Source organism: Salvelinus sp. IW2-2015, linkage group LG19, assembly GCF_002910315.2.
Source record: "Salvelinus sp. IW2-2015 linkage group LG19, ASM291031v2, whole genome shotgun sequence".
Lineage (NCBI taxonomy): Eukaryota > Metazoa > Chordata > Actinopteri > Salmoniformes > Salmonidae > Salvelinus > Salvelinus sp. IW2-2015.
This window is the reverse complement of record NC_036859.1, coordinates 15,833,878-15,848,681: the sequence shown is the minus strand read 5'-3', so window position 1 is coordinate 15,848,681 and position 14,804 is coordinate 15,833,878. Positions and strand designations below refer to the sequence as shown.

The window sequence follows — 14,804 nt, the reverse complement described above, 5'->3', positions numbered from 1 at the left end:
TTGCCTGTCTGTCTGGGGTTACGCAACAATAGCAGACTGTCAGTAGGATTGGGCATGTTGCCAGTAATGTGGACAATGGAGTCTGTCTGTCTGTGTGTGTGTGTGTGTGTGGTGTGTGTGTGTGTGTGTGTGTGTTGTGTGTGTTGTGTGGGTGTGTGGTGTGTGTGTGTGGTGTGTGTGTGTGTGTGTGTGTGTGTGTGTGTGTGTGTGTGTGTGTGTGTGTGTGTGTGTGTGTGTGGTGGTGTTGAGAGGAGCAGTTTTGACATCAAGGCTCTTGTAGAGACTGTGGGCGGTGGTAAAGAGCCTGTGATGATGGCGTGTGGGTCGCAGTGATAAAGCCACCCGAGCAGAGGCAGTCATTACTTCCTGGATGGATAATTCTGCTGATCTCTCTGTGTGAGAGGACAGGGAGCAGGCGGTGTTGTGACACACACACACACACACCACACACACACACACACACACACACACACACACACACACACACACACACAACACAACACACACCACACAAACACAACGACTCTCAACAGGTGTAAAGTCCCAGAGGGCCGTGCTCTAGGGAGATCTAGACCTTCAAGTGCCCAGACCAGAATGTGTCAGGTGGGATCAGGAGATGGCTGTGAGGCAACCTGCCTGCCTGTCTGTTCTGGGGTTACGCACAATAGCAACTGTCAGTAGGAGGGGATGTTCGCAGTAATGTGGGACAATGGAGTCTGTCTGTGTGTGTGTCGTTGTGTGTGTTTGTGTGTGTGGTGTGGTGTGTGTGTGTGTGTGTGTGTGTGTTGTGTGGTGTGTGTGTGTGTGTGTGTGTGTGTGTGTGTGTGTGTGTGTGTGTGTGTGTGTGTGTGTGTGTGTGTGTGTGTGTGTGTGTGTGTGTAGTGTGTGTTGTCCGTTGGTTTCATGAAGGCTGCAGGAAGTGGCAGATTTACAAAAATTGCCTCAGGTCTTACAATGCCTTCAGAAAGTATTCACACCCCTTGACTTCTTCCACATTTTGTTGTGTTACCACCTGAATTTGAAATGTATTAAATTGTGATATTTTTGGTCACTGGCCTACACACAATACCCCATATTGTCAAAGTGGAATTATGTTTTTAGAAATGTTTACTAATTAATGAAAAATGAAAAGCTGAAATGTCTTGAGTCAGTAAGTATTCAACCTCTTTGCTATGGCACTTTCAGAGCTGGGCAGGGAAAAGTAAAAGAAAGAAAGACAACACATTTCTGGAGTAAAAACACAGGTGCTGCTGATCATACTGCCATCGTCATGGAGGCAGAGGATATGTCCTGTATATGTAGCCTATGTATCTGATGCTGTCTAGCGAATAGTATGGCATGACAGAATCAGATACAATTTTTTTTTTTACTGTTACTGAATTGTTAGTACACAAACGAGCAAAAGGCTCTGATGAATTGCTTTTCTAATTCTCTTCCCATCTATGTTTCCCCCTTTTCTTTTCCCAGTATAATTCTGCACACACCATTGCATATTACCTTCCTCCTTTTCCCTCTTTCCTTCTCAGTGCAACACAAACAGACACAGATTAATGTGATGTAAATTGAGAGATGAATACAATCGAAAGCATCTATTAACTTATCTCGTTTGCAAAGAAGATTCCCTTATCATGGAGCATTATACTCTATGGCTGGCATTTCATGTGATGTAATGCTCTGTAACATATTATGGCTTTTCTTAGCTTAACTTTGGCAATGTTTCATTTTTTTAAATTTAGAGACGTTTATTAGTACGGCATAATATTTAAGTGTTTAGTAACTTCCCACACCAGCACTGTATCATAATAATCCAAGCTACCTTAATCATTTCATTTATTTCAAATCCAGTCGCGGAACATAATAACAAAGTATTGACTAAATTACTGTACCACTGTTACCTTTTCAATTATAGCCGACCTAATCATATTATTCACCCCTTGCAATAGGCTTGGATCTCTTTCAGTAGATCGTCAGTGGGCACTAACTGCATGTGAACAAGGCCTAAAGCCCTTCGGTGCAGTGAGAGGCACAGAGCAATCAGCAGCACTCCACTGAGACGTGTCCATATTTAACCACACACACACACACACACACACACACACACACACACCACACACACACACACACACACACACACACCACACACCCACACACCACACACACACACACACACACGCTCACATGCACAAACAAACATACACACACAGCCTTACGCTAAACAGTTTAGTGTCCATTGCATTTAATCTCCTGCAGAGGCTTAATCCCGAGGCTAAGCAAACTTCCCACCTCATGCGTCAACACCCCTCTGACAACATGAAGGAAATAATAGACAAAGTGAAAGAGGGCGAAATAAAGAAAATGAGGAAGAGGAGGAGAGTAGAGGGAGGATAGAGGAAGAAAGAGATAGAGAGGATGGAGTGGGGGAGAGGAAGACAAGAGGGGTTGATAATCAAGTGAAGAGTAGCAACAGGAGGGTGGGAGAGGGGGAGAGAGAGAGGGAGAGAGAGAAAGAGTGCGAGAGGGAGAGAGATGTAACACTGTACATAGCCATAATATGACATTTGAAATGTCTCTATTCCTTTGAAACTTTCGTGAATGTAATGTTTACTGTTCATTTTTGATTGTGTATTTCACTTTAGTTTATTATCTATTTCACTTGTTTTGGCAATGTAAATATATGTTTACCATGCCAATAAAGCCTTTTGAATTCAATTGCAAAGAAAGAGGGAGGGAGGGACGGAGGCATGGAGAGAGGAAAGTGGAGAGAGAGAGGGAGGAAAGGAGTGAGGGAAGGAGCCAAAAAAGCTCTTTGGAAGTGGAAGAGTTACTGACGAAGAAGCACTCAGTCAACCCACTGAATAAATCGCTGGTCCCCCTCCAGCGAAACCAGTGTGTTGGTCGGTAACATTCTGTGCAAGCTAATGCCATCTGGCAAACACTAACACCAACCACTGACTGAGACACAATGCCCCTCTGTCAGCTCACAAGAAGCTTTGCTCAATGCCAATTTAACTATTACAACAGCAAACCCAAGCGTCAAATCTGGAGGAAACCTGGCACCATCCCTACGGTGTGTTCCATAACGGTGAAGCTTGTTGGTGCCATCATCATGCTGTGGGGATGTTTTTCAGCAGCAGGCACTGGGAGACTAGTCAGGATAGAGGGAAAAGTGAACGGAGCAAAGTACAGAGAGATCTGAAAACCTGCGCCAGAGCACTCAGAACCTCAGACTGGACAACGACCTTAACCACACAGCCAAGACAACGCAGGAGGGGCTTCGGGACAAGTCTGTGAATGTCTTTAAGTGGTCCAGCCAGAGCCCGGACTTGAACCTGATCAAACATCTCTGGAGAGACCTGAAAATAGCTGTGCAGCGACGCTCCCCATCCAATCTGACGGAGCTTGAGAGGATCTGCAGAGAAGAATGGGAGAACTCCACAAATACCAGTGTGCCAAGCTTGTTGCGTCATACCCAAGAAGACTCAAGGCTGTAATCGCTTCCAATGGTGCATCAACAAAGTACTGCGTAAAGGGTCTGAATACTTCTGTAAATTATATATTTCAATGATATATATATACTGTATATATATACACACACACACACACACACTTGCAAACAAATCTAAAAACCATTTTGTAGATTGATGAGAAGATCTTTTATTTAAAATTTAGAATAAGTATGTAATTTAACAAAATGTGGAAAAAGTCAAGGGGTCTGAAAACTTTCCGAATGCACTGTATATGGTACATTTCAGCTGCATAGCAAGAATATTCTTTGCCAAGACCCCGAACCCTCTCTCGGCACATGACATTCCGTTGCTAATGTAAATTGAAAAGTTTATGTACATATTATGTAAATTGAAATAACGTTACTGGTTACCTTAAATCACTGTAATCACATTTTCAAGTAATATGCCAAACGCTAGTTACAGTTGAAGTCGGAAGTTTACATACACCTTAGCCAAAAACATTTAAACTCAGTTTTTCACAATTTCTGACATATATTCATAGTAAAAATTCCCTGTCTTAGGTCAATTAGGATCACCACTTTATTTTAAGAATGTGAAATGTCAGAATAATAGCAGAGAATGATTTATTTCAGCTTTTATTTCTTTCATCACATTCACAGTGGGTCAAAAGTTTACACACACTCAATTAGTATTTGGTAGCATTGCCTTTAAATTGTTTAACTTGGGTCAAATGTTTCCGGTAGCCTTCCACAAGCTTCCCACGATAAGTTGGGTGAATTTTGGCCCATTCCTCCTGACAGAGCTGGTGTAACTGAGTCAGGTTTGTAGGCCTCCTTGCTTGCACACGCTTTTCAGCTCTACCCACAAATTTTCTATAGGATTGAGGTCAGGGCTTTGTGATGGCCACTCCAATACCTTGACTTTGTTGTCCTTAAGCAATTTTTCCACAACTTTGGAAGTATGCTTGGGGTCATTGTCCATTTGGAAGAACCATTTGCGACCAAGCTTTAACTTCCTGACTGATGTCTTGAGATGTTGCTTCAATATATCCACATAATTTTCCTTCCAGTCCCTCCAGCAGCAAAACACCCCACAACATGATGCTGCCACCCCCGTACTTCACGGTTGGGATGGTGTTCTTCGGCTTGCAAGCATCACCTTTTTTTCCTCCAAACATAATGATGGTCATTATAGCCAAACAGTTCTATTTTTGTTTCATCAGACCAGAGGACATTTCTCCAAAAAGTARGATCTTAGTCCCTATGTGCAGTTGCAAACCGTAGTCTTGCTTTTTTATGGCGGTTTTGGAGCGGTGGCTTCTTCCTTGCTGAGCGGCCTTTCACGTTATGTCGATATAGGACTCGTTTTACTGTGGATATAGATACTTTTGTACCCGTTTCCTCCAGCATCTTCACAGGGTCCTGTGCTGTTGTTCTGGGATTGATTTGCACTTTTCGCACCAAAGTACGTTAATCTCTAGGAGACAGAACGCGTCTCTACCTGAGCGATATGACGGCTGTGTGGTCCCATGGTGTTTAGACTTGCATACCATTGTTTGTACAGATGAACCTGGTACCTTCAGGCCTTTGGAAATTGCTCCCAAGGATGAACCAGACTTGTGGAGATCTACAATTTTTTTCTGAGGTCTTGGCTGATTTCTTTTGATTTTCTCATGATGTCAAGCAAAGCGGCACTGAGTTTGAAGGTAGGCCTTGAAACACATCCACAGGTACACCTCCAATTGTCAATTAGCCTATCAGAAGCTTCTAAAGCCATGACATCATTTTCTGGAATTTTCCAAGCTGTTTAAAGGCACAGTCAACTTAGTGTATGTAAACTTCTGACCCAGTGGAATTGTGATACAGTGAATTATAAGTGACATAATCTGTCTGTAAACAATTGCTGGAAAAATTACTTGTGTCATGCACAAAGTAGATGTTCTAACCGACTATAGTTTGTTAACAAGAAATTTGTGGAGTGGTTGAAAAACTAGTTTTAATGACTCCAACCTAAGTGTATGTAAACTTCCGACTTCAACTGTATGTAGAATACTATCATAATGTGATCTTGCAGACATTCATTCAGCTTTGATCTAATTAAACAAGCACCCTTCGCCAAAGTAACTTGTTATCTGGGCAGCCGAACAAGTAGAGCAGACACTGTTATGTAAAATAGAGAATCCTGCACATGCGCAGAATCATCATATTTTAAGCTATCGGCAAGAGACTTCCAGAGAATTCTAAAACGCAGCCATTCCGTTAAAATGATCATCGGAGCTAACCAATGCCAAGTTTCTACCCCTGATGCTGGGGTTGGGAGTTTTGGAGTTTGGATGGGCGTCCTACCTGACGTTGTCGTGGCGTTGGATGTAGATCTTGTGGAAGATCCTTTCTGGAGGCTTCAGGAAGTCTTCTTTCATCTCCATCGCCACGTTCCTGGGCAACAAACTCATCAGAAGTCGCTCCTGTGTGGGTGGGTGAGAGAGAGAGAGAGAGAGAGAGAAGGACAGCGCGAGGAGAAGGACAGAGAGGTATACTTAAAAGTCAATCAGACTTGAGAATATGAGAGGAGAGAGTGTTGGTGGTGGTGCAGATAAGAAAAGTGAGAGATAAAAGGTGGTGGAACAAACAGAATTGAAAAAAAGTGTGAATGAGTCACCAAGTGTGTTTAAAGAAATAATATGAGAGAAATATAGGAGCCTGATTTTACCCTTATGCCTTCTGTTAATGTGTGTTTGTGTGTCTGCATGCTTGTGTGTCCGTGTGAATTTGTGTGTGTGTGTGTGTGTGTTTATACCTGTTTCTCATTCTCATCCTCCATGCGTAGCCTCTCCTCGATGCAGTTGCGTGCCTGTAGGAAAGCCTTCCTCTGTGCTCGCTCAGTCAGGATGCGCACAAACAATCCAGAGAGGTTCACACTGGTAAACAGCACTGTGTTGGCCACCAGCTGCAAGCACAAACACAACATAATGCCACTTAGCATACACTTCATAATATTTTATCCAAAGTGACATAGGATCCCTGCAGAAATTGAACGTGTGACTTTAGTATTGCTAGTCCCATGCTCTCACACCAACTGAGCTACACAGGACTACGCTCTCAAGTTAAGACTGTCTTAGATACCAAATACATGATGCAACTTTTTCCAAAATCCTAGGGCAAACATTTATTTTGTAGAACGAGAAGGTCACTTTTGGGGATTTTTTATTACCACAACTGTCAAGATGTCAATCTGACTGTTTTGAATTTTTGGAATTTTAATAACTTCCTTTCAATAAAAACCTTGAACCGACCTGTCTCTGACTTTACCAAATGATTTGTATTTAACACTCTAGCAGTCCTTTGAGATAAATATCATAAAATACAAAAACTTTTGGGGCATTTCTACCTCAAAGCACCATGACGGTCAAAATGACCGTATGCATATTTAACAGTAGAATAGCCGGCAGCCAAATAAATCAATGTAATATCCACAATCACAGAGAAATCATTAATATTTAGTTTAGGAAGGTCATATTAAACATGATACTAAGACAATTTATTTCAAAAGAACAGAATAGCATGTTTTGAGTTTTATGTATAGGTACTTACACTATTTGCCGAGGCTATATGGCTTCGCCATGCCAATGAAATCAACTTGTCAATTTTGCATACATAACACGCTTGTATTCATTTCCCTGCCCAACCACAGTCAACACATATACTGTATTTTACAGTAAGAATATAAAGGAATATAACAGAATACAATGAATTGCTGTTTGCCATCAGTACTCACAAGAGGAAGAGTGGAGCCGTGGTTCAACTAGGAAAAAGTTATATATACCATATTCTGTGCCATTTTGGGAGTTGTTTGGCAAAACTAGGTGAATTTGGAACTCTTAGAATCTGCTCTCTCCGATAGGGTATAGCAATCAAAACATCTTGCCTGCATGGACCTCTGCAGGATGATTTGAAAAGGTGTTTTTTGGTCAGCTCTTTGTCAGTTGATGCTGTCAATGTATGATGCGCTGGTCATCAGTCTCAATTTGGCAATTAATCATTTTGTCACCCATCAGACCAGTATCTATTTAATCTTGTCTTTGGACCACATCTATTATTATATGTGTGAAATTTGTTTCAATATACTGTAGTTTAGGTATGGTCTGGGTTGGCCGTTAGCTATTTGAACATATAAAAAAATGAATTAGTTTATCTATTTATTATGGAATATTTACAAAATTGAAATATTGAAATATCAACGGTCAAAATGACTGTCATGGCCATTCTAGTAGTTATGGAATTCCAGCGCGCCGAGTGTTAAAAAGCCATTATGTTGACATCTTCTGAAATATAGACTTACTGACGCGCGCCACTGCGCTGTGGTTGGATGATAAGGAAGAAGCGGCTGTGCGCTTGTGCCTCTAATTCACACCACTGCTCACTCTGTTTGCTACCAATATGTTGTAGCCTAACTTGTCACTCTGATCTCAATGGGACATTGCGACATTTTTGCAATCAAGCCCTTTTTTTACTTACCCAGAGTCAGATGAACACATGGGTACCATTTATGTCTCTGTGTGAAGTTTGAAGGACGTTGAAGGTAGTTTCACTACCGTTAGCAGAACGACTGGCAGGCCGGACCCATTCAATCTGGCCATGGGGATGTTTGAATAAAAAATMTAATGTTAATAGGAAATTATTATTTTGGGTMAAAAAAACACTCCAGGCCACTCTTAAACGTCTACGACAAGATAGAAAGTATGGAGAAATGGGCTCCCGAGTGGCGCAGTGGTCTAAGGCACTGCATCGCACTGCATCGCACTACAGACCCTGGTTTGATCCCGGGCTGTATCACAACCGGCTGTGATCAGGAGTCACATAGGGCGGCGCACAATTGGCCCAGCATGGTTCTGGTTAGGGTTTGGCCGGTGTAGGCAGTCATTGTAAATAAGAATTTCTTCTTAACTGACTTGCCTAGTTAAATAAAGGTTAAACATAAAATAAATGATAATGGACCTATATGTTTTCAAATTACTGCCATTTTCTAATAAGCTTGTTTTCCCCTTTGTTGGTAAACAACGTAATTGAAAACAAACACTGTATAGCCTCAAAACATGGTTAAAAGTATAATTGTATCTCATGGATGGTCAGTCCTTGCATCCATAGCTCTGTCTATGAATTTTACAGTGGTTACATTTTCCAGTCCCATTCCTCAGCTCTTTACAAAATCAGTGGCCGGGTGCTCCGCTTTGGTATTCTTTGAACTGCTGATTGCCCCTTTAATGCATAAAGTGCCAAGTGAAGCTGAGGGATCAGAAACCACCTGGCCTAAACACATTACACATTGACGGACTGATGCATAGTATAGATAGAGGAAGAGAAAAGAGATGCACTTTCACAACCATTCATTTGAAGCCAAAAATTAAGTATTTGCTTTGTTTTGTCAATACACATTTGGAAGCAATCAATCTGTGTGTGTGTGTGTGTGTGTGTGTGTGTGTGTGTGTGTGTGTGTGTGTGTGTGTGTGTGTGTTGTGTGTGTGTTGTGTGTGTGTGTGTGTGTGTGTGTGTGTGTGTGTGTGTGTGTGTTTGAGAAAAAGCACAGAGGGGCTATGCTTCCAGCTGAGTGTAGGTCAGGTAGGAGAGAACAACAGATAGACAGAGCCTGATGTGTAAACTGAGTGTTTTCCATGTGGCTGAGCATGACTGGGCCTGGAGATGTGACCTTTAACACCCAAACACAGACACATGTGTGTATGTCAGCCTGCCTTCCTCACCAGGAGTAATTTTGATCTATAGACCCTGATTGGTGATTCACCGCTGGTGTTTACAAGGTCTGCTGTAATACAGTTGAAGTTGMAAGTTTACATACACTTAGGTTGGAGTCATTAAAACTTGTTTTTCAAACACTCCACACATTTCTTGTTAACAAACTATAGTTTTGGCAAGTCGGTTAGGACATCTACTTTGTGCATGACACAAGTAATTTTTCCAACAATTGTTTACAGACAGATTATTTCACTGTATCACAATTCCAGTGGGTCAGAGGTTTATATACACTACGTTGACTATGCCTAGGGTGCATTACGGCCACACAAAGGGGATGCCACCGTGAAATTCTAGGCATTATCAAGTGCTTYTCAAATTGTGAATGAGTAACTGATGTAGTGTGTACTGCCTGCGCAAAAAACAAAGCAGAGCTCGTGCCTTTCAAGCTACTTTTTTCAAATCATCATTAGTCTCATCATGCAGCCTTAGAATGTTTTWAAAATAAAAACATATAGCCCAACGTTTGTATCACAACTAAAGTTATATTAATAACTCTGAATTAAGCATATAGGAGTACCTGTTTCTTTGTTAACRGCTCAACACAGAATAGCCACATGTGCGCACTCCCTSATATCATTTGGAGAAAATATCCTTTCTATTTTATTCAGCTARGTTCAATTGTTTTCTTCATACTATAAAATAATGCGACGSAATTCTAAGCAAATCTTGTCTGCTAAATMAACTAGTGTAGCCCACAGCCATATGGCATAGCCAGATCAGGACAAGTCAGAGTATGCTATTCTGTTCATCTGAAATAGACTACATTTTCTTCATATCATGCTTTTTTAGACCTGTCTAAAATGAATAAGGGATATATTGTGAAGGTGTAGGCTATACTACATGGATTTATTAGACTTCTTAAAATGTAGATGTTCCAAAGGTCAGTATCAGTGGCGTGTAGGCTWTSTGTGGAAGCCAGGAGATGCTAAATGTGTTWATTTTAATTAACGGTCAATTACCGTGAGACCGACAGTTATTTGCTTGAAAATCACCAGCTGAAGAKATMTTGTGACCGCCACAGCCCTACTCACAACTGCAAATCACGTGTAACCATGCCAGCCCAATACCTCCACATCCGGCTTCTACCTGCAGGATCATCTGAGGATGGGGAGCGGAGTGCTGAGGAATATTGCTGTCTGTAATAATGCCCCTTTGTGGGMGYAAATGATTTCTGATTGGCTGGGCCTGGCTCCCCAGTGAGTGGACCTGGCTCCCAAGTGGGTGGGTGTATGCCCTCCCAGGCRRACCCATGGCTGTGCCCCTGCCCAGTCATGTGAAATACATAGATTAGGGCCTAATGAATTAATTTTCAATTGACTGTTTCCTTCTATGAACTGTAAATCAGAAAAATCTTTGAAATTGTTGCATGTTGCGTTTATATTTTGTTCACTATAGGTCAATGATAGACTAGTAAGAACAAGCAGCTCATTTAGACAACACAATACAGGCAACAGCATCCAATAAGTTAATTAGTTATACTGTACTGTACTGTAGGGTGTGTGATTGTATTTGATGAGGACAAGCTTATATTGTCAACATGAATAGCAAATGGCATAAGCTGGGATCTGACCTGATCTCCAAGGCACAAGAAATCAAWTGTCTCATGAGACTGCAATGCAGACGACGAGACTCAAATATCATGATCAAACATGATTGGTGTATTGGTGGACTCTTATAACAGAATTTAGCAATGCTGTAGTGGATAATSAGGAGAGGGAAAATAATAATTGTATGTCCTTCTCTCTCTGACTGAGGTTTGGTTATTATTGGTTTGTTTACACCACACATAGCCTCACTGTGACCCTGAAGGGAAGGGGGCCTATAGGCTTGTTTGGTGGTTGTTGGTTGGTTGAAACACAGGTCCCTTACGGTCATACCACTGAGCTAATCTCCAGGCTTAATGGATTAGCTTTCCCTTCCTAGGCTGTACTCTGCTACTGCTAGCGCTGTCCTTCACACACCGTCCTCCTGACACACGTATAGGCTACACGAGCAAGATATTATATGCCACTTGCTAAAGGAAGAAAGCAAACTAGAGCTGATATGATTGAGGGCTAAACCTCTCCATGACAGAGAGAGAGAGCGAGCGAGAGCAAGACCAAGAGAGAGAGAGAACTTGTTGAGACTGTGAAGATATTTTTGGTATTAAGTTCTCTGGGTTTGCTTGACCTTTTATTAACTGTCTGGTTGTCTAGTATCTGGTTGGGGTCATCKACCACGGCCTACTTTGGTTCTGCATCAAGTACTTTCAGCCTAAATGGACCAGATATTCCCTATGAAACAGAGGCACACTGTATGGGAATCCTGTCTGAGTACTGTCTCTCTGGTCTCTCTGTGTGGTCCTGTTTGTTTTGTTCCACTCTGTTGGCAGTATAGGATGATATGAGGTTGGGTCATATTATTAGATATACAGAGCATTCGGAAAGTATTCAGACCCTTTTCTTTTRCCCACATTTTGTTACGTTACAGCCTTATTCTAAAATGGATGAAATAATTGTTATCCCTCATCAATCTACACACAATACCCCATAATGACAAAGCGAAAACAGGTTTTTAGAAATGTTTGCAAACTTATTAAAAATTAAAAACAGATACCTTAGAGATTTATAAATCATATAATTTTCAATTTTTTGCATACAATATACTGTAGCTTAGTATTTTAATTATTTATTTTATAGGCCTACAGTCATTACTGCTCATCTTTATCAAGGGTGTCAATCATTTAGGCACACACATCACGGACCCAAGTCAAATCAGTCACGTAGGCTATTTTGAAGTCAATGGTGTGAGACAGATACAGCTCTATTGCCTATTTGTATGTCKCCCCCTACCTCAGTAACATGATACTATTAGCCTAGATCTGAAGCAATGTCAACACGGAAATCCTGCTTATACTTTGACTGACCAGACATGGGCCCGGTTTCCCAAAAGCATCTTAAGGCTAAGTTCATCGATAGAACCATCCTTCGTAGGAGAATCGTTAAATATCCGAGCAGTTCCCCAAAGCCATCGTTATTAACGTTGCTCTTGAAAACACTCGTGATCTAACGCCTGCCTCAGACCACTCGCGTCGTTTTTTGCCCTCCTGCGTCACTTTATACACAGAAAGGTCGCTGCTAAACATAGAATCACATGGTTCGTCCGTCTCTCTGTGACCGCCGATAACTTCAGAACAAAGTTGACTACAAATACAAAGTTGCCAATGTCTTTGTAATTGATACAAACAAGCAAAGTATAAAAATACACTTCAAATGAAAACCGAGATGACTGCATTAAAACATAGCCTAAACAGTAGGCTATAGGTCTATTTCAATCATAWTGAAATACATTTCAAGTTCAATCAATTAAGTTATATGTTGATACTTGTAGGTTACTYTCTGTAATTAGTCTCAATATATTATATGATGTGTAGCCTAAAATCGGTGATTTATTGCTGGGCACAGATGTCAATTCGACGTCGGTTCAACGTAATTTCATTGAAACGTTGATTCAACCATTGTGTGCCGAGTGGGAATAAGCCGCCTCAATATCTGCAGCCGTAGATGGTAACATGAGCTGATCCGTCGTCGGTATTGTGAAATAATGTTAATGATGAGGGAAGATTTGATTGGAGAAAGCTAATATGAGAGCAGCTCTCCCTTTCTTTTGATTTTATCAGTAGGATATTGACACATGCTCCAACAACGCAKTTWGCGACCATTCTCTCTGCGTCTGGGAAAAGCATGTTACATGTTCGGCCATTGTAGGAAAGATGAATCGTTAAAACACTCGTAAACCTAAATTCCAGGCCCTGCTCTCCTGTCTGTAGTTGTGATCACAATCAGCCACACGTCATTGAAGTCCGTGTTTAGATTGAACTACTGAGCACCTCGCCGCACGTTATCGCACACGGCMTTGCACTTTATACTATATCATACATCCAGCACGCGCTCGTTATAAAAAAGTGCATGCCTTGATTTCACTGAGGTTTCTATTCTACATAAATCTAYGGCATTACAGATATAAAACCGAAACATATTTCATTTTAGAATGTTCTCTTTGTATGTCTTTCAAAAGCAAAGCAGACGGACAAGCAGTGCTCAGACATTGTATGAATCGCGCGCCAGTCGGTGACCCCCGCCGGTCGCTGTCCACTTGATGGTGCTGAACTTCATATTGACAGGCTCATAGCTTCCTCTCGCCTTTCCCTTATCTGGTCTAGATTAAAGCCCCATTATCCATGCTTCGAATAGCCTAGCCTGGTGGTTAACTATGTATAGCCTACATGCACCCACTACTTACCGTTCTCCATAATTTCTGCGTCTCAACTGTCACGGAGGTGGCTGTCACAATTATATGAGAGATGGCAATCATTATTCCAAACATTACTGCTAACAGAGTCCGCACCGGCAGGAGCGAGTAGGCAACGAATGTAACCAGCATGAGCTGCCACATGCCCTGCTCCGGGTTGGTCGGGGGCTCCAGCCCCACCGCGCCGAGGGAGAAGGGACAGCAGAGGAACGAGAAGGTGAAGCCGAAGAGCAAGGTCAGGTTGACGATCTGCTGGAGCTGGGTCACCTGAAGGTACTTGACATTGGTGACAATGAAGAGGGACACGAAGACGATACAGTGTACCGGATGGGACCCCTTGGAGATGGTCAGATTGGGGCCGGACAGCAACTCCACCACCGCCAGCGTCGATGCCATGACGATGAGCACTGCCAGGGCTTTGAGAGTGGACGTCTGCTCCAGCTTTAGGTTGTAGTTCTGGAACAGAGACTCCAGCTCCTTGCAGTCGAACTCATCCTCGCATGCGATGGTAGTCAGAGGGACGCCTGGTGGACAATGGCTTTTCTTCCGCCGGGTTTTGACTTTCTGAAACGGAATTTCCTCCATGTCAGGGCCATTCATAAACTAGACACTGGACCACACAGCGCGCCACAGACCGACGCCMGGAAACAATCAAGCACGCAGCAGTCTAGAGAGGAGAGCGTCCCGGATCACTAAGGCTGGAGGACTGGCCTCCCACTGTAATCTCCTGACGCGCGACATGCACTATCCACAGGTTGAAATCCGTTGTTCGTCGAGATCAGTCACCAAGGAAACGTGCAAGCATGTTCTCCCCTAGAGCAAGACTCCAAAAAGTATTTTTCGTTTCACTTGGGCAAGGACAACATCATGGAAACAGAGTCCCGCACACGACGGTCGAGTTCTGAATCGAACAGCTTTTCGCAAGGCTCAGATTGGATCACGCATGCGCATTATGAGGTAGAGATAAGACACGTCTCAGTAACTCAACAGACAACAAGACAAAACCGACTTGAGAGGTATGGAGGACCAAACRTGCCAAAATTAGAAAWACATAAATGCACATATAAAAGGATAAATAAATGAATAAATAAATCCACACATAATTAAATAGAGCAAGTTAACAGAAAAATAGTGACTGAAATGTATTAATTTTCTCTACATATCTACATGTATTTAATTATGTATCTATGTATTATCTAAACATTCTAACCTTAATTCATTTATATATATATATATATAC

The 14,804-nt window shown here is 42.0% G+C and overlaps 1 protein-coding gene across 1 annotated transcript in view; it reads right to left on the bottom strand.

Annotated features, from left to right (window-relative positions):
* LOC111978905 (adenylate cyclase type 1-like) overlaps window positions 1-14,494 on the bottom strand; it is a 72,345-nt gene extending 57,851 nt beyond the window's left edge. The window contains 3 exon segments of the mRNA XM_024009151.2: window positions 5,813-5,931; window positions 6,264-6,413; window positions 13,556-14,494. Coding sequence (XP_023864919.1) covers window positions 5,813-5,931; window positions 6,264-6,413; window positions 13,556-14,164 — 878 coding nt within the window. The 5' untranslated portion in view covers window positions 14,165-14,494.
* Between the last annotated feature and the right edge of the window lie 310 nt (window positions 14,495-14,804).